The sequence below is a fragment of the Labrus mixtus genome, chromosome 17 (assembly GCF_963584025.1).
Source record: "Labrus mixtus chromosome 17, fLabMix1.1, whole genome shotgun sequence".
Lineage (NCBI taxonomy): Eukaryota > Metazoa > Chordata > Actinopteri > Labriformes > Labridae > Labrus > Labrus mixtus.
The window spans coordinates 8927030-8946981 of NC_083628.1; the positions used below are offsets into that span (position 1 = coordinate 8927030).

At 37.9% G+C, this 19952-nt stretch overlaps 2 protein-coding genes across 2 annotated transcripts; both read left to right on the forward strand.

Moving 5' to 3' along the window:
* The first annotated feature begins 1400 nt into the window (after positions 1-1400).
* st6galnac4 (ST6 (alpha-N-acetyl-neuraminyl-2,3-beta-galactosyl-1,3)-N-acetylgalactosaminide alpha-2,6-sialyltransferase 4) lies at positions 1401-8677 on the forward strand. The gene is made up of 5 exons (XM_061061288.1): positions 1401-1705; positions 1818-1964; positions 3393-3802; positions 4620-4727; positions 5974-8677. Exons 1-5 carry the CDS (start codon positions 1694-1696, stop codon positions 6158-6160), a joined length of 864 nt encoding a protein of 287 aa, XP_060917271.1. The 5' UTR covers positions 1401-1693; the 3' UTR covers positions 6161-8677.
* A 2259-nt stretch (positions 8678-10936) lies between these two features.
* On the forward strand, positions 10937-19480 carry st6galnac6 (ST6 (alpha-N-acetyl-neuraminyl-2,3-beta-galactosyl-1,3)-N-acetylgalactosaminide alpha-2,6-sialyltransferase 6). Its single transcript, XM_061061569.1, has 6 exons — positions 10937-11090; positions 11577-11655; positions 13441-13635; positions 16443-16855; positions 16950-17057; positions 17811-19480. The coding sequence occupies exons 2-6, from the start codon at positions 11632-11634 to the stop codon at positions 17995-17997; spliced, it is 927 nt and encodes a 308-aa protein (XP_060917552.1). The 5' UTR covers positions 10937-11090; positions 11577-11631; the 3' UTR covers positions 17998-19480.
* The last annotated feature ends 472 nt before the right edge of the window (positions 19481-19952 follow it).

A 19952-nucleotide genomic window follows, 5' to 3' on the forward strand; every position in this document is an offset into this window, starting at 1 on the left:
GTTTAAAAAAATAAATAAATAAATCGATTAAATAATATGAAAGACATGGCAACATAAGTAGCATTTGTTATTATTATTATTATTATTATTATTAATAATAATAATAATAATAATAATAATAATAACTTTATTTATATAGCACCTTTTAAAAACACAGGTTTACAAAGTGCTTTGACAAACTAGAACAAACTAAACCAAACACAGAAGAACATTAACAACAGCAAGAACATCACAAATGCAAAATACTAAAAATAATTAAATACAATTCAACAGAAAAGAACCCAAAGTGCACGATACCCAACAGACATATATAACCCGACCGTCACAAGAACCATGATAAGAACCCAGGAAACACAAGAACCCAACAACACGAGCTGAGACCAAGAGGAACCAAAGATTTAAAAATATGTAAGAAACTAAAAGAGCTGAAAAAAAATAAAAAGATAACAGCAATAAGAAGGTAAGAGCAGTAAAAGAAATAGAAACAAGTGGTTAAAGGATCAAAAAACCCAAAACTATGATATTAATAAAAATAAGTAAATATAAATATGAAACATAAATAGACAAAGTAAGTAAGATAAGAAATTACCAAGTTAAAACATAAGAGGAGTTAAGATATGAGCATAAATAAAAGAACAGTAAGAAGTAAAAGAAGATAAAAATAGTGAAACCAGTAAGAAAAGACATTAAGAAGACGACATCACATAAAGTCTGTAAAAGTATGTTTTAAGAAGGGATTTAAAAGAATTGAGGGAATCTGCGAGTCTTATCTCCTCAGGGAGGCGACACGTCGCTTTGGACAAAACCGTCTGCTAAATTAATTTATAGAATGTTACAATATGCAATATAATAATATAAACACGCTATTGCTCTCCTTTACAAAAATACAATAGTAATACAACTGATCCTGCATTATATAGACCCGCATATTTTATAGGGCTCGTATAATATTACTGTAACAACTGTATATAACGTTTTTGTTTGCAGTCGGCTGGCTTTTTTCCGTGCATGTGTTGTGGAACATTACATTTACGAGCGGCACTTGAAGGCGGCATTATGAATGTTCCACAGGTGTGTTAAGTTCACTATAATATAATTTCCGGATGTGGCATCTATCTTTCAAAATAAAAGGGCGAGCAGGTACATAATACTGTAAGTAGGCATTTGCGCAATATTTCTTTTACAGTAGTTTTTAAAACATTGTCAGATTAACCCATTCTCTAAGATTTAGGACAAGGGTCAAGATACACTTCATTCTTTTTTTAAGTTGTAGGTGTCCAGATGATCCTTTTGTTGCGGACCGGAAGCTTTATTGTGGGTGGAGGAACACAATGCGGGTTTGAAACAATATTTAGTAGGCTGCTGTGTCAACAAAGCCGGTGCAATAGTGGTAATCCCCTGCAAAGATAACATATTTAAGTTAAACAAAGACATCCTGTTATGGGATATAAACGTCAGGCGATAAAACACTTTAGTTACATCGTAAAGAAGAGGACTCTGGATTCGAGAATATATATATCAGAGTTGCAGGAGAGCAGCCATTAAAATGTGTGTGAATCCTTTTGATCGTGATTCGTCCATGGCTGAGTTTCTCTCTCTCGCCACTCCTCCCTGGAGTTAAAAGAGCTGGAAACATGAGTGGCATCGGGCTCTCTGAAACTGAGCTACAATTCTCTTCTCCGAAGGACTTGATATGAAATCTCTGGTAAGACCAGGCGGTTTTAATGTAATGTGTGTTGTCATATTTGAGCCAGATGTTCTTGCTCTGTACATGTCCGGATGTGTATCATTTGCTGCTTTTGTCTGGTCTTCTGCAGATGCGCCGCTGGCTGTGCCTGCTCACCCTTTGCCTCCCTGTGTTGTTTTGGTTCGGACATGTGATCACGCGGGACGGTCCGACCCCTGCTGAGAAAAGCTCCACGCTCAGGGGCTACATGAGGGTCAGCCCCGGCAGGATGGACCAGGTGAGAAGCAGGGTTTGGGTTACTAGAATATTGCATCTACAGGGCATGGGTCCAAAGCTCAGTGGTTAAAAATGAACCTGAAAATAGATTTCGACGTTGCACATTTTGCATGTAATATTTTGCTTGTTAAAATGTTAAGAATATTCCAATTTTACTGGCAGATATTGGGTCAGGCATACAGGGCAATTCTGACAAGGAAAGGGGATGGAAAATAATGGTCACTTTAAATTAACCTGCCAATCCTTTCTCGAATCATCCAATGAATAGATTCATTAGTTTGTCTATTTGTGTGTCCAAGTAAAAAATAGGGGAAGTCCCAATTTCCCAAAAGCCCAGGTTTAAATGTTAAGAATTCTTGTTCTGTTCAACCAACAGTCCAAACTAAAGATATTAAGTTTACACAAAGTCAACGTATGCTCCTGATTCACAAGCTGAAAATGTGAAATCTAAGTCAGATTTAGTCGTTTATCTGTTATTGATATAGCCTAGCTGGTAATTTCATCGTTGTTAAATAACTCTTTTCTTTTGTATCTATGATTATTAAAGGACAATAAATAACACTTTAACATCTGTAACTACAGCATTTATTCCCCCAGAATATTCAGAAGTTAGCTGATTTTTATTTATAACTGTGTTTGTTTTGCTGACATATTGTAGAACTCTGAAATGTCCCTTTACTGATATTTGTATCTTACATGAAAAAAAAAAGGTTTGGGACCCCTGACATAATGATCTCGCACCATTAAAGACTTAAGCTATAGAACTGGTTCATGTTATGCCTGACCTCTATAAGCCACATTATTGTTTAATTTCTGTGTTTTAGATTTTGTTAAATCGGCAAATGTCAAGATTCATATCATTTGCAGGCCCCTGAACTGTATCCAACTTAAATTGCACTGGTTCACTTTTTGATTTTGGCAAATATTTTATTGTTATTCAAAAACTGCTAATATTTTGTGCCGTATTAACAATTGGGATTTTTGTGCCCACTCCTTTCCATAATTGGTTAAATGGTTTTAAATTGTGATTAATTGGTGAAAACATTTTTTTTATTTCAGTTCTAAGTATATAATTAGATTGAATATGATTTTAAACACATTTTAAAGATAATGGGTATTGTCTATGAGGAGGTGCTTGAGGTCATCTAAGCTGTTGGAGCAGGTCTGACAGGAAATGTTTACATACCTTACATTCCAGATAAATAGTTCCTGAAAATATTTTTTGTTGTTGCTAAACAGATCACATCAATAAGGCTAGGTCAATGCTGATACATAGAGGCACACACCAAACAGGTCTGGCTTCAATAACAGACACATGTACTGATACAAACATTATGTTTCTGGTGTTAAACAACTTGTGATAACGTAATACATTTCAGTATGTAAGCGCAAACATCTTTTTTTTAAATTCTGCCTTCATTCTCCACAGTTCCTGGACATGCACTGCGGCCGCTGTGCCTTGGTCTCCAGCTCGGGTCAGATGCTCGGAGCTGGCGCTGGAGAAGAGATAGACAGGATCGGATGCGTGATCCGGATGAACAATGCACCCACGCGGGGGTTTGAAAAAGACGTGGGAAGCCGCACCAGTGTTCGGGTTGTGTCTCATACCAGCGTTCCCTGGTTGGTTAAAAATGAGAGCTACTATTTCCAGCAATCAGTGAACACCACGTACATATTCTGGGGGCCCGAGAGGAACATGAGGCAAGACGGGAAGGGACGGATCTTCAATGCTCTCCTGAAAATGGCAAAGAAGTATCCAAATGTCTCCATGTATGCTCTGACCAGGGAGAAGATTCAACACTGCGATAATGTCTTTCAGAATGAAACTGGGAAAAACAGGTACAGATACAGGAAAACAAACAGAAAGACGTTTAATCAGTTCTATCTTTAATATCAGCAACATTAACAAATTCTTACAAAAATCACCCCCATTTTATTAATCATTGGATTATTATCATTTATTTGTTTGCCTTTCCTGTTTCCCCTATTTTCCCTTCAAAATAAGAAACTCCACTTTGTACAGGAAGGCCAAAAACAAGTCAGTATTTGAAGGAAAAAAACTCTCATGAATGCATATCAGGTTAAATGACAAAATGTAATGGGGGTGATATTTTAGAATTCCACATTAATGAAGTCACGAGAGGTTCTCCAGTTTTGCCTTCTCTTTTTATCCTAACTTAGCACGGGCTACTGTGGGCCTTAGCCAATGACAAACAAGACACCTGCCAGTATAAACGTCTGTGAGATGGCTTCTGCCCCGGGGTCGTTGACTAAACATTCTCATTACTCAGCGGGCAGAACAACGCGCCATCTCTTTCATGCTCTCTGCTAATCAGAGGCATACAAACAGATAACTGTCACAGATACCAGAGGTTTCTGACAGATTGTACGGCCTCTGAGCGTGTCACGTAACACTGCTGTCATCTAACACATTCACTGACATTCAGGACAACTCCTAGTAACTACCCAGTCCTTGTCTTTAACTGAGTCTTGGCACTGTGGACTTTGGAAGAATAACAGTGAACATTGGCATGTTGGCCAGCCTGTTACAATGTTATCAACTGTAAACAATAAGAAGTATATAGCTGATCTCATTCTTTTATATTAATCATGAAGTATGTTTTATAAGAACAGATGTGTGGTGTCTCTTACTCAGGATGAAGACCGGGGCGTTCCTCAGCACTGGATTCTTCACAATGATTCTTGCTATAGAAATGTGCGACAGCATCCATGTTTATGGAATGGTCAATGATAACTTCTGCAGGTGAGACCCAATTTTCGGTTACCAACCAAAGATTGCATAAGCCACTGTGGCCTGTTGATCTTTGCGATGGCATTTTGAAGCAAGTTTGTTATTTATGCCGTTGATGTTTTTGTTTTTTTTGTTTTTTTTGGAGCTAGAAGTGATCTTATTTTTGGACGAGAGGATGGATACAGTATTGCTAAATCTCTATGCTGGTTGCCTGGTCATCTTTGTAGTGGCGTGTCAGTCACATGATGCCTCAAATTAAACCCTTTGCTTCCTCATGGGGAAGTTTCTTTTCACATCCTCGTTTCTGTCGAACAGAAATTTCCCACCAAAGAACAGTACACACACAAAACACAGTGTATAAAACAAACAATGCCAAACAACAACCCAGAGTTCAGGAATCAGAATCAGAAATACTTTCTTAATCCCAGAGGGAAACTCGGTCGTTACAGTTGCTCTAAACACAATATAGCAGTAGAAATATAGTCATATATAAATATTAATAAAATAGAATATGAATGTAAGTAAGATATCAAGCAATAAGTACAATAAATATTTACACAAATAAGAGTAAAAGTAAGAATACAGCTTAGTAAGTGCATTTTAATGTTAGTTTGTGCTGTACAGCGCAGAGAGTGAGGACCTGGAATATATACACACATTTTCAAGATTATTGGCCTGTTCAGAGAGGCCTTTAGTTCAGGGAAGCTATAACAGCAGGGATCAGGCTTTTCCCAAGGTGAGCCCTTCTGCACCTCAGTGCTCTGTACCTGCGTCCTGAGGGAAGTAGGGTGAGCTGGATGATTAGTGCATGTGTGATGTCCTGTTTTACTCAGGTTGAAATGCGTGCAGTGGCGCTGTTGTTGAGTTCTGTTCGGCCGGGTGTCGGGGGAACAGTTATTATGGCAGCTGTGGTCGTGATGCGTGAGAGTCTGGCCCTGTTTTTAACCGATAACATGTTGATGAAGAAGCAGGTGGAATAATAAATTAGGTTAGGCCGGATATTTTTTTTTAATGATCTATCAAGATCTGTTGAGGAAGTCTTAAAACCATCAGGTGAAACTATAAACTCATTTGAAAAATCTTTATTTAGATATAAATCATCTCAGCTCATGTAGGGATAATTTCTCATCTAGTTCCTTATAAGCAGTTTTTTGCAACCACGTTCGTGCCCCTCCCCCCCCGGTTTACTTCCATGTTTGTTTTTCCACTTCATTTCACATCATTAATTTGTTGGTAATCTGATGTTTCCTCCTAACAGCCAAGCCAACCAAAGTCCTGTTCCTTACCACTACTATGAGAAGAGCAGGATCAATGAATGCAGGATGTACAAGGTCCACGAGCACACTCAGCGCGGGGGTCATCGATTCATCACTGAGAAGGCCATCTATGCCAGGTGGGCAACCCAGCACAAGATTGAGTTTAAACACCCCTCATGGAGCCCCTGAAGAAGAAGAGATTTAATACACAGTGTTCCTTTTACTGAGCAGCGGTATGTCCTTTTGCCCGGTTTTTGTTCCTCTTTGTTGAAGTCTATAGTTTTGCCTTGAACTGCTGTAGAACTTTATCATATACTGGATTGTTACACATTTTAAACTGGCTCAATGTGAATGCAATTAGCCAGATTTAGCTGCATTTAGCTGCTAACATGTGGTGGGTACCATCCCCAGTATTACTAAATACATCAGCTGTATTAAGCCATATGTCAGTGTTGATGCTGAGAACGACTTTAGAGCCACTAAACTAGAAACTAAGAGGAGTTCAAACGAAAGCGAACACTTCTTAATGTCTTCATACCTGTGCCTTGATTTTAAGTCTTATTGTGCACAATTTTATATTTTATGCTGCAGCTACAATACACATTTTTACTTTATGAAACAGGAAGTGTAATGATTCCTTGCTGTGACAAAAGCAACGGTTAATCTGGCATTTTATTTTTTCATGTAGTTGTTTAGTACTCAAACAGTTCTAACAGTTGGTCATTTTGAATGCCTGTAAATGCTGCTGTAGGGCGGGTTGAGATGAGGCTTTTAAACACACGCTGCCAACATGGCCTTTTTTTTTTTTTTCCATTTTCCATGGGATTTGCAGTCTTTTTAAACACTTGACTTTTAAATGACAGCAGGACGAGATGTTTTTTTTTGTGAGATAGCACTAATCGCACATGTACAGAAAGAGATCAGCAAAGAGATATAATGGGGGCTACCGCTTTGTCCGAGAACAAGCTTTAGAGAAGTTTCTGTAAAGGCTTACCAGGACTGAAGTTTACTTTTTAAAATAATTTGTTTAAACAGTGTGGTTACACTAACTTCATTTACATCGTGAAAACAAGAAAATTATGTTTGCATTTTACATTAAGAATGGGGGATTACCAATACATTTTAGGATTAGTTTTCTGTTGATCAAATAATTGATTAATTGAGACATTTTTGCTACAATATTGTTCTTTTTAGTAAACTTTCACAATACAGTGTTTTGCCTTAAGACCCGACAGAGAAATGTTAAAGAAATGTAATGTCATGTTGTTCATTGACATGTGTGTCTTGTAGTCAAGATTAAAGCTGAAGAAAATCCCCACAAACTACTGTTACGATACAGTTTACTATTTTTAAAATAGTGAAATAAAATTCAGTTTAACATGACTCATTTGAAAGTCCTGTTTTCCCCCTTCCTCAAGTAGTTGTGGTCACTAAGATGACAAGCTTTACTCTAAGTGCTCATTGACTATACCAAAAAAAAAAATTAACACACACATCAAGCAGCTTCCGGCTTGAATTTTTGTAATCTACTGACTGTTTCATTTTTTTTAAAGGTCACATATTATGCACAATACACTTGACCATTTTTTTTCTAACACTAATATGTCTCCTTAGTCTTTCTTCAATCCCCCCAATTATGAGAAAAGTCTATCCTATCTGTCCTTTGCCTTCTAGACTTTTCAGAAAATGTGTGCTCAAACAGCTGTTTGGAGATGTTCCCTTTATGACATCACAAAGGGCAGTAACCCCTCCCCCAGATGGGTGACACTCCCACAGCTAGGTGTTTGTTCTGCCCTCCGAGCCTGCCTTCAACAATTGGGCATGGTGTGGGAAAGAAAGAGCCACTTCCAGAGAGGGGGCGTGGTCAGACACAACTCTTTTGCATTTAAAGGTACAGACACAAAAACAGCCTGCTCTGAGCAGGGCTGAAATAGAGGGGTTTATAGGCATGATCAATTACAGGATCAGAGTGGATTTAGAACAAGAAACTTCACAGACATGTTTTGGAAAGCTCTGGGACTTAAGGAGGATAATATGTGACCTTTAAGGTTTTAATGTTGAAGCTTTACTCTTATTTCATGCCCTGACTGCTACAAGGGAAAGGGCTTAAATGCTTGAAGTAGCAGAGGTTAGCTCTACATTTTAACTCACCTGTTCCCTTGTGCATAATGTAAATGTAATGCAGTTGTTGTCTTTGTGAAATCAGTGGTGACACGAATAACGAATGGGTGATGGAGCTCAGTGAGACGCAGTGATTATTTGATGATATGTTTATACCAAACCTAGACCTCATATTATCTAAATGTAACTACTGAGAGGTAAGTGTCCATCACAGACAGCATTTCTTCAAATCAATGGCTGAAAAAAACACTGTTAATCATGGAACTAGTTTCTCGTCTTCAGACATAAAAAAAAAAAAAAAAGGTTTACCCTTTTCATTTTATTTACGCTGGGGAAAAAAAATAGCTCTGCCTTTAAGATTGCATAATTCTTATTTTATGACTAATTCCAAAGACTATTAGTTACTGTAATGCACTACTGAATGAACTACTGTGTCAAAATACTTTTCAGGCGTTCAGGCATGTTTGAATTGAAATATGTTATTAATGGCCTTTTGGTGACCATAAATGTTATAAAAACTTGAATGTAAACTTGAGCACTTGTCACTGCTGATTGATGTCACGAAGAATAAATCTGTTAAACACAGTCTGCCTTTGTCTGTCTGGCCTCAATTAGATTCTCTTGGCCTCTATTTATAGTAGATCCCATGAATGTGGTCTGCACATGCTCATCTATACGGCCTTTGTCCATCAACATGTGTTTTTCGACTGATAGGATATCATCTCAGGACAATGTGGCCATGCACAAAAAGAGCTTCATAGACAGTGTCACACATTTTTTTTTTTATGTATTTAAGTGTTTAATACAGATACTGTTCATTCAGTTATATTTACCTTGAGTATAACAGTTAACTCCATCACAGCTATTGATATGATGGCTGTAGTTTCATTGATTTTTTAAGTGATTTTCCACTGCTGCAATAATTGATTTGATTTAAAGCAGAGATGAACATTGTAACCTGCATCGGTGAGAGGAATCTCTCTGATTGGCTGTTTAGAGGTTTCATTTATCTGCAGCTCTCGACACAGGTTCGGAATCGGGAAAGCCCCTTGAGCATGCCGCTGTAGTAGGCTATCCATGCTTTCACCCATTAGTGCGGTTTCTCCTTCTTCGCCACCTCCGCCTCTTTTCTTTTTCCACTAAAAGAACAAGGGCTGACAACGCCAGTGCTATTTTCAACTTTTTATCAAACATTATTCTCGATTTGTAGGCTACCTATAGCCTACGAGTGGTGAGCGACAGCGGTGTGAAAATGGTCGTCTCATATCATAACAACGGACTACCGCCGCCTGCTGGCATGGTTGTTTACTCTAACGCATGCGCAGAACGTACGTGGTGGTTGGCTGTCGGCTGTAGTCTTTGCGGTGTGTTCTTGTGCAACTTTTTGGCCAAGACGTGAGGCGACGTGAGGGCCTCACGAGATCCAGTTAATTCCACCACTGTTAGTATAGTAGTGTTAGTGTTAGTTTTATATTGGTGCAGTTGAGCTTTAAATGTTCAAGGGGGCTTTTATTTAAAGCAGATTTTTTTGGGGTGTAAAACTGACTGAGTTCTGCCCAAATGCAGCTCCTACATCAGACGTACCTTTTATGTCATTTTGTACATTTCAAAGATATTTTTATCACTAAAACAAATAAATAATAATAATAATAATAATGTAATCACTTAAAATGTCTTAAAAAGTATGCAGTTATTAATCAGATAACCTATGATTGGGACTAGTAAAATGTTTCAAGCCTCAGTACATTTGGTTTATTTTAGGGTTGTGAATAAGAGATACTGAGAGATGCAGACTGACACTTTGAGGGACACTGGCCCAATCAAAATCCTCCAACATATTCATTTTAAAACATGTTCAATCACACATTAGACATTTTATGAAACATATTTATTGTTTGGCTGTTTTGTTTTTTTCCCAGAATGAGAAATTAAGCTAGGCCAGTTTTAAAATTCAGCTGATTTAGACTAGAATCAGAATCAGGTTCATCATCAATTACATTTCCACATTCAAAGAATTTGACTTGGTGCATTGGTATAGGCACTTCAATAAAATTCAATTAAAATATAAAAAGCAATTAAAAAAAGATAATATAACACACAAGATGTACAAAATGTGCACTGGAGAAACTATGCAGTTGTGTGCAAGATCAATTATTAGAGCAATTCTGAATTATATAACATATTCAAGACCAGTGTGCATTAATGTAACACATGAGATCTGTGTTAGTCTTAGCATTATTGAAAATGACCACACTCTGTGGCTGGATGATTCTCCATCAGCATGTTGGGGGTAGAGCGGTGGCATTGTTAATGAGGCTGGCAGCAGAGAGAAAGAAACTGTTCTTGTGGCATGAGGTTTTGGTCCAATTACACAGTGAGCCACAGGAGTTAAGCATTTTTACTCTCTGAAGGAACATCACACTAAAACAGACTGGTCCTAGACCTCTGATATAAACACAAGCACAAAATCACAACTTAAAAAACGAATAAGTTAGTTTAAGAAAGCTAGCCTTAAAGATGTATTTTACTTCAAGTCAAATTAACACATTGATGTAGGGGCTTTTAGATTGAGGTGCGTTTAAGGGGAGTTGGAATGATTGGGTTTAAAGGTAAATAAAACTGCGCTCTGTAGGGATAGCTAGGAAAAGGGAAATTATACACACAAATGAAAGGAATAAGTGGAAGCATTAAATGGGAGAAGAGGAGGGGGCCCAGAATTGAAGTCAAATTAAGACATTGATGTAGGGCCTTTTAGATTAAGGTGCGTTTAAGGAGTTCATACACACACACACACACACACACACACACACACACACACACACACACACACACACACACACACACACGCCCCTCAATGAAGTCGGACATCCCCCTACACAACTCATCTCTGTGCTGCAGTGGGAGACGTTGTGATGACGTCAGATGTGGTGCAGGAAGATGGGGAGCGCGAGAGATGAGGGACACATCAACACAGCAGATCCACCACGGCCATGAAACGGTAAAGCGGATTAACAAACACTGGCGATAATTCTGACACTTTTGACATGACAGCTTAACCAATACCTTAATCACATTTGCCGGATTTGGCCATTGTTTTATAAAGATAGGCTATTTACCAAAATGTACGTCAACAATGGACAGAGAACAGCTGCGTAATGTGGCATTTTTCTTTCAAAATAAATAAATAATTGGCTTCTAGGTTTATGGCGTTGGGTAACCTACTTAAAAACTAAAAATGCCTCGATTTTTTTTTTTTATCCTAGTTTGCATATTTTTCCATTTATTTTGATAAATCATTTTAGCCTAAATAACGTTTCATTAATTAGACTACTTTGCGTATTGTTGCGTGATAGCCTATCGAATTGTAAATAATCTACCTATACTTCGTTTGACATAATTTATAGGCTAGAAATAAACACTAAACCAATAGCGGGGGACCGTTTTCGGAGTGACAGTTGTTTTTCTTGGTCTGTCTTGCTGTTAGGTATGATGACAGATAGTCACAGCCAGTGTGTTGGTACACTGCCTGATCTATCAGGATGGGGCTCAGGCTCAGCGGCAAGGTAAGCCTTTTTGATACTAGGCTATAATTATTGTCTGTATGTTTAGTGCGATCCGTTTACACAGCCACATTTTTTTTTTTTAAATGTAGGCCTATCCTACATGTAGTGTGAAGGATGTAAAGTCATTTAGTGAATGTATTAATAGGCTACATCAAAGTAAAAATTCCAGTCCTGCATTAAAAATGTTCAGTATGGAAAGGGTTCTTGAAGAAGGCCTATCATAAGTAATAGTAACAATAATAGTCATAATTTCTATAAAACAACATGATACAATAAAATAAAAAAGACATTCAAATAACTGTATTCATGCCTATCCCTGAGGTACACCTTTTGTGGAAAAGCAACAGTGCAAACACAAGGCTCATAAAAATTATAACTAAACCAGGTGTTTACTAAAACATTACACAAGATTAAGGTAGAGGATTATTTAAAAAAAAAAATATATATATATACATTAAAAACTGTTTATAAAAGTCTGTTTAAGAAGATATTTTTAAAGATGAAATGGATTTTACTGCCTTAATTTCTTCTAGCAGACTTTTTCAAAGTACAGGTGCCAGACCTTCTTGTGCCTTAAATCTGTAAATTGTAAAGAAAATTCTAAAACATACTGGGAGTCAGTGTAGGTGTGCTTAAACATAATGATAGGAGTGAGTTTCAGTTTAAATCAAGATGAAAGGAAAGCATTAATAGCCTTCTCCAAATTAGCTTTACATAAAATTGTCTGGATTCTTGTGATATTTCTGAGTTGAGCAAAGCACGAGTTGACAACTTTCCTGGAAAACCCACTCTTAAATATCTAGCTGCTGGCACTACTTTTAATGACAAACCACCAGGTTCCTTTAAAATCTGCTATCTGGCATTTTGCTGATAAAAATCTTGAATTTCATGTTTGTTATCGTCTAACTGGGGAAAAAAAGTTTAAACATGCAACATTTGATGGCATTGAAACCATATTTGAGGGCGTTGAGGCAGCTGGAATGATTGTGTTTCAAGGTAAATAAAACTGCGCTCTGTAGGGATAGCTAGGAAAAGGGAAATTATACACACAAATGAAAGGAATAAGTGGAAGCATTAAATATGAGAAGAGGAGGGGGCCCAGAATTGAACCTTGGGGTATTTTTTTATTTTTAATATATTTATTTCTGGGCTTTTATACATATGTTATAGAGACAGGACAGTGGATAGAATCAGAAATTGGAAAGAGAAAGTGTGGAGAATGGCATGCGAGAAAGGAGCCAAGAGGTGGGTTTGAACCCAGGCTGATCCTTTTTTTTTTGTCTCTGTACATGGGGCCCGCAAACTAACCAATAGGCTACCGGTGCCCAATTTTATGATTTTCATGAACAACGGCTACTCTGCCACCACAACAAGATAGGAGTGGTGATGAAAATAAATAAGAGATGGTGTGGCTTCAATCAATGGAGTTAAATCACCTAAACTTACAACAAGTGTAATAACCATCATGAAAATATTAAGATCTGAAGTATCTCTCTGAAAGTGACTGTCATCCAGCACTCAGTGTCTAAGTATTTTAATATCTTTAGATTGAATGGGTTCATTAAAGGTGCAAGTATAAAAATGTAGGTTAACAGAAATAAAAATATACACCATACCAAAACTATAAACTAAGCCAAAGGTAAACATCATAGTTTGATGGAGTAAATGTGATGAAGTACCGATGTACAATACCCTAAACATTTTCAAGTTTAAGTATAAACCTGTTCTAAGGTGCTGCACTTGAGTTTAAGTCTTTAGTGACATTTAACAACTGTTGCTTAAAAGGGACAACAGAGCCACAGGATGGTAATCTTGGCGGCCATCTTTGTCCTGATGACACTCCTCATCCTGTATGGCTCCAACAATGTCAGCGATGGCGTCTATGCTCCCTTCCATGTGGCCACAAATCATGCCCTGGTGACAACAGATCTGAAGAGGTGGGCTGGCAGAGAGGGATATGTGCCGGTCAGCGGAAATAAGGTACCAAATGAGCTGTGCACAAACACTGAAATCTTATTACCCGCCTGAGATGATTTGTATCTGTCAGGAATCAGGACTGATCATATGTTCATGTTGAGACTGTTAAAACTTTAAAACCTTAAAAAGCTAAACTGAATTGACACAATTATAATACACACAACAATACACAATTAGTCTTTCAACTAAAAGATACCAACAAGAAAGTGGTATCCCATCATAAACTAAATGCATTCTTACTGTTGTCCTTGAAGGCAACAAATAAGCATGACTGCTGCTTACGAAATATTATCAGGGCATTATTTAAAGTTCAGAACACGATGTCAAAACAAACAGGAAGAGAATGCAGAGCGGAGCAGCTTCCTGACGTTTCCTTCCAGATGGGTCAGATAACACCTTCCCGTTCTCGACTTGTGCTTTCTTTATGCTCCACATTTATATTGAGCACCAACCCTTGTAAATAAATGATCTTATGCTGAAAGCAGCCACCATAACAATACTGATTTCCAGAAAGTGTAAACCTGCTGTCATGAGCATTTTGTTGTTTGAAAGCTTCTCTGAATGTGCTTCTATAAGAGCTATATGCTGCTCATGCTTAACTGTAACATGTCCTGGACATGCAAAAAGAGGTGAATAACTTTACTATAGCTAACGGAAGCTCACCACACATTAGTTAACTAATTATTGAACTAAATGAGAGCTCACTCCCATACCAACCTGCTAGTCTACTCTTTCCTAGTGGAAGGAGCTATGTAAAATTACTCCTCTAACACCCTTTGGAGGACAGATGAACAAGTTATAATCACAGCCCCAGGATTATCTGCCTAACATTCATTTCTAGAATAATTAGATTCAAGGATAACCCCTGGTATAGGACTCTAGATTACCCCCCGGAGAGGGAATAACTGTGAACTCCCGTCGCTAGGATGTTAGGTGTGTATGAAGTGTGCAATATAAATCAGTAAGACAAGTGTGCCGTGGTGTGACTGCTCCAAACTTACCTTCCGAGGTACACGGGGTCCTTAAGGGGAACTTCCAGTCTTTGTGGTGTAAATGACTTCAGTCAGAAAATGATTTCAAAAAGTTTTCCAAAAATGTATTAAAACATTTCAAATGATATTCCAAATGCAAATACAAAACAGTAAAAGTAAAAGATATAAAAAATGGAAAAGGAAAACAAAACTCAAAGACCAAAGTCTAAACCTGTGAGTGTAGACACTTGAGGTTTTAAAAGATCTTGGCTCAGAGACTAAGTCCCAAAATGGGATTTCAAAAGTTGGAGTGACGTGGATTCGTTTAGCAAAGCAAAAAGGAACCCTGATCAGGTTTTCTACAGGGTTTTTATAGCCAAAAAGTGTCTCTTTTTTCAAGATCCTGTAACACCTCAACAATACACTTATCTTGACCTCACAGGAGCGTAGGCACTACGAGTGTGTGTGAGTTTAACAGGAAATGTTGAAAGCAGAAAAAGGTTATGACTTTATGACCTATGTATTAAATGATGAAAGGATGAAATGATAATAAAAGAAAAAAGACAAAAACAAATTCAACAATTGCATAACTCTTTCTGATCTTTCAACAAACCCATTGACTTTATAACACAAAGACGTTCTCTCAGTGACGTGACCCATTGGTTTCTAAAGAGGTATTTTGAAGCTGGTAGTGGTCACCGTATTGGACATTCTATCTCGACCTAACTTTAAATCTTGGCAAAAAGATTCAACTCGCCAGGCCCCCTATTATGCAAATGTATCCAGAACTCTTTGCCTTAATGTAAAAACAGATGAGTTATAAAAAAAAAGATATTGTGCCTGTAAAAAGATCCCTGTGCCTGTACAGTGTGGATGAATAAAGTTTATTCTTTTCAGTCCAAAAGCTGAACACCAGATGTCGCCACTTGGTTTAACCCTCTTTATTATTTTAGATAGGAAGGTAGCATATGCTAACTACAACAACATTAAGCTCTGCTGAAGAATTGCCAGTTCTTTGTTTGTTTTGAAATGTACTTAACGGTTAACGGTCTATGCTACACGCCATTCCCCCCCATATAACACACAAACTCACACAGGATGCTCCGCCAGTTCTTATTTAATTATCATTCACTCAGAAACCTAAAACCACATTAGAGCCATCCAGACTAATTTGATTTTCGGTATCTCGGCCAAAAACACTGCAACATGCAGACTGAAGGGACCAGGGATCGAACTGCAGATCTCTTATTAAGTACAGCACAATTAAAAAAAACAACAACAACAAAATATGTTGACATGATGATAACCCTGGATTGAACGTAAGGGCAAGACATGATGTTTAACATTTCACCCTGGGATGAACATGAATTTGTATACCAAATTTAATGGAAAGCCAGTCTGTAGTTGAAGACTGGTTCATATCTAAAGCACCTATTAGGACATTTTTCTTTGTGTGGATTTTGGCAGCCGTTCACCCTTGTGTTCGATTGTTTAAACAAATCTCTTCCTGCTTCCCTCTGACTGACCAACTTGCTATTCACTGTGAACTTTGTAGTGGAAAAATGAACAAACACCTTTTTCCATTTCAGAATAAATGTAAGACTGTTTTATAACCGCTGAAAAACTCCTCATAGAAGGCTCAAACCATGTTGAAAATGTTTTTTAGCACCAGATTTTCTTTTTTTAATATGTGCAAGCTCTGGGAACTTCTCAGCATTCTTAGCATTTCATTAAAAATGGACTACTAAATCCCCAACCACGGTATTATAAATGGACTGTATTTCCCACTATGAGTGATAGTCACCGTTGTCTTGAAAAGTTTCATGTTGTTTTTTTCAGAACATGTCCCTACGTTGCCATAACTGTGCATTGGTGACAAGCTCCAGCCACGTCCTAGGCAGTGGAGCAGGAGAAGAGATTGACCATACGGAGTGCGTGATCCGGATGAATGACGCTCCTACGATGGGGTACGAGACTGATGTGGGCAACCACACCACCCTGAGGGTTGTGGCTCACTCCAGTGTGTTCAGGGTGGTCCGCAGGCCCAATGAGTTCCTACACCGGACAGACAGCAACCCTGTGATCATCTTCTGGGGACCCCCAAACAAGATCGGGAAGGATGCAAAAGGAACCTTGTACAGATTGATCCAAAGAGTCAGCATGACCTACAGCAACTTGTCTTGTTTCAGTGTCACACCCACCAAGATGCGCAGATTCGACAATCTATTCCATACGGAGACGGGACGAGATAGGTGAGTATTTAGCATAATGTGTCACTATTTATTTTTTATCATTGTCATAGTCCGTATATGCTACTTTCATTAATGGCTTTCTGCTTTTCTGCAGACAAAAATCTCACTCGTGGTTGAGCACAGGCTGGTTCACCATGGTCATAGCCATTGAGATTTGTGATAACATCAAAGTTTACGGGATGGTTCCATCTAATCACTGCTCGTGAGTATAATGATGGCGATAATCCTCCTATTTGGACTCTAAAAAGGAGCACTGTGGAATAAACCCTCCCCTAACCCTCTCCTCTCCAGGGTGTAGGAGAACTTTGTGTTGATGCAAAACTTTAAACAAATCCAAAAAGCCCTCTATAAAGCTAGTGCTTTGGTTGTATATTTCCTGGTTACTGTATAAATCGTTGACTTAGCAGTGGACGTAGACTCTTGGTTTCAAGATTAAAGCCAATGTGGAATGGCCTAAAACCTGCATTCTTTCAAGTGGCCAGCAGGGGGTTGACTTCTATGCAACCAGATGAGAAAAATACTCAAAACAACAAGATGTGCATTTTATAAATTATGATTCTATTTGCAGTAAAACAGACAATTTAGTGTTTAGGCGTGGCTACACATTGCTACCACAACTACATGTCAACTGGGATAGAGACTTAGCAAAGTGTATCTACCTTGTCGTCCAGATACGTCTCTTCAGAGTAGTCTAAAAAGGGGTGCAGTCAGACTGACTATACTTAAATAAAGGTATTTTTTGAAACACGGTAGTTGGACTTGGCAGACTCTTTATGAATTATGAAAACATATCTACTCCATCTACTTCATGTTACATACACTAATGACTGTTTTTTCTGAATGGTTTATTTAATTTCTGTCAATAGATACCTTGATCTTACACAATAGACCTTTAAAATACCAACAACCTATGAGGTACTCGCATTATGTCAACCTTATGCCCTTTCCTTTTTAGAAAAAAACCTGGATCCAAAAAGATGCCCTACCACTACTACAAGCCCCGGGGACCAGATGAATGTTTAACATATCTGCAGAATGAGAGCGGCCGCAGAGGGAACCACCATCGCTTCATTACAGAGAAACAGGTGTTTGCACGCTGGGCAAAGCAGTACAACATCTCCTTCACTCATCCCAAATGGTGAAAAGACTTTTATGAAAGAGATCTCTCCGAACGCTTGGAGCGGGATTTCAGTGCGACTTCCCTCTGATAAAAAAAAATCAAAGAGCCAGATGATGAATGACAGCTATTTTTAGGATACACTGGTAGGATGAAGAAGAAGCTTTTGGAGGAGAGCTATTATTGGACCAAAGGACTGAGGAGATGTCTGGGAGTATTTTCTGTCAATGAGGTGTGCAGAATCAGAGAAGTTTCTGAACAAGTAGATCCCATGTGGACAAAAGTGTTTTTGTAAACAGAAAAGGAATGAATTTAAAGAAGATTTTTATATGTTTTTAAAACTTTTATTATGCATTGAAAATGCACTTAAGTTCCCATGTTGTGCGGTGTTGGGGTTACAAGTATTCTCATAAGTTAATAAGAGGGTAAAAATCACTATATTCTATTTGCTGTACATTAGCTATAAGCCATGTGGCCAGTGCAACATTTGAGATTCTGCATTTACAGATCGGCATCGATATCACCGTAACACAATTTGGGCTAACTTAAAAGATGTTAAAATGTCCTACTAACATTTTCCTGCCATGCAACAGTGTTTAATATCTCGGCTGAAGGCATCTCTGCAAAGACTAAATCAAAGACTGAAAACTGGCAAAATTCAGCTTAGATCACAAGAAAAAGTCTGATAAGTGAATGAACGCTGCAAACAATCTGGAATGGAAACTTGGTGCTTCAGACAATTTTTGATCAGTATTTCTTTTGAAAGACGTGTGGTGCTCAAAGTTCAGCCAAATTCAGCAGAAGTCACTTTGAGGTGAGACAGAGATCGCTATGAGGATAATGCATGAAAGTAGTTCTAGTGATTTTCCACTGTTTGTCTTTTGATTTATATTCTTTATGTTACCTGGACACATTCAGAATGCAGAGATTACATAGCACCAGCTTTACACTAGAGATGTAGATTTAATATGATACAAAAGTTATTTTCAGTCAGTTCATGTCAGTCAAATGGTCATACCTCTATTTTGAAGAGATTAGTTACTTTACTGCACTTGAATGTTTTCAGGAAAATTTGAAGATATAACGATTGCATTGTGAATTGAAAACTTTTACCTCGGAGGCATTGTGGCGCATGCACATTCAGTTCCAAACGTTTAACGAATGCATCATCATGTTAGTAAGATTTAGCTCTCTGGACTGAAGAAGTCAATTCAAAGTGAAAATACAATTTCTGACTTTAAATGTGGAAAAAGATGCGTCGTCTTAAACCATTTTAAACTCTTGCAAGTATTTACCTTCAGAAGAGGCCTTTCTCTCCATGTGGGCTGTGTGTTTGATTCATGATCGGGAAACCTGTATAATCCCTGTTTTCAAACTGCTTGTTACTAAATGAATGAATGAAAATGTTGAAACTGACAGTGGTACTATTGAACAAAGATGACACTGCAACTCACCACACTGATAGTCACCACAAATTCAATTATATAAAATTCTTATGTAATTGATGTTTCTTAACATTAACACAATATTAACAGCATAGATGCTAAAATTTAATAAATATGATACAAGCATGTCCTACAGTTTAACTCCATGAGGGTGGACGAAGTCTGAGAAATACGAGTGAATGAATCTCAATTTAGTTCAATAAAAAGTCAAACTACAGGCTTCAACATGACCTTTCTAAAACCTTACAAGCTTCATGAAGGTCAGGTTTTTACAATGACTGTGTGAATTCATTTGAACTGGGTTGTAAATCAAACCGTTCCAAAAAATATCAGTTATGATACAATTCACTTAACAGACACTTTTATCCAAAGCGATGTACATCAGAGAGCAAGTACACTAATCCATTCATACACCGCCACCGATGTATGAATGAGAGGCGACGACTCTACCAACTGAGCCTCAGCCGCCCGTATGTTATCCCACATATCACCCAGAAGAATACTGCCAGCCCCACACTAAAAAAATATTATTAAA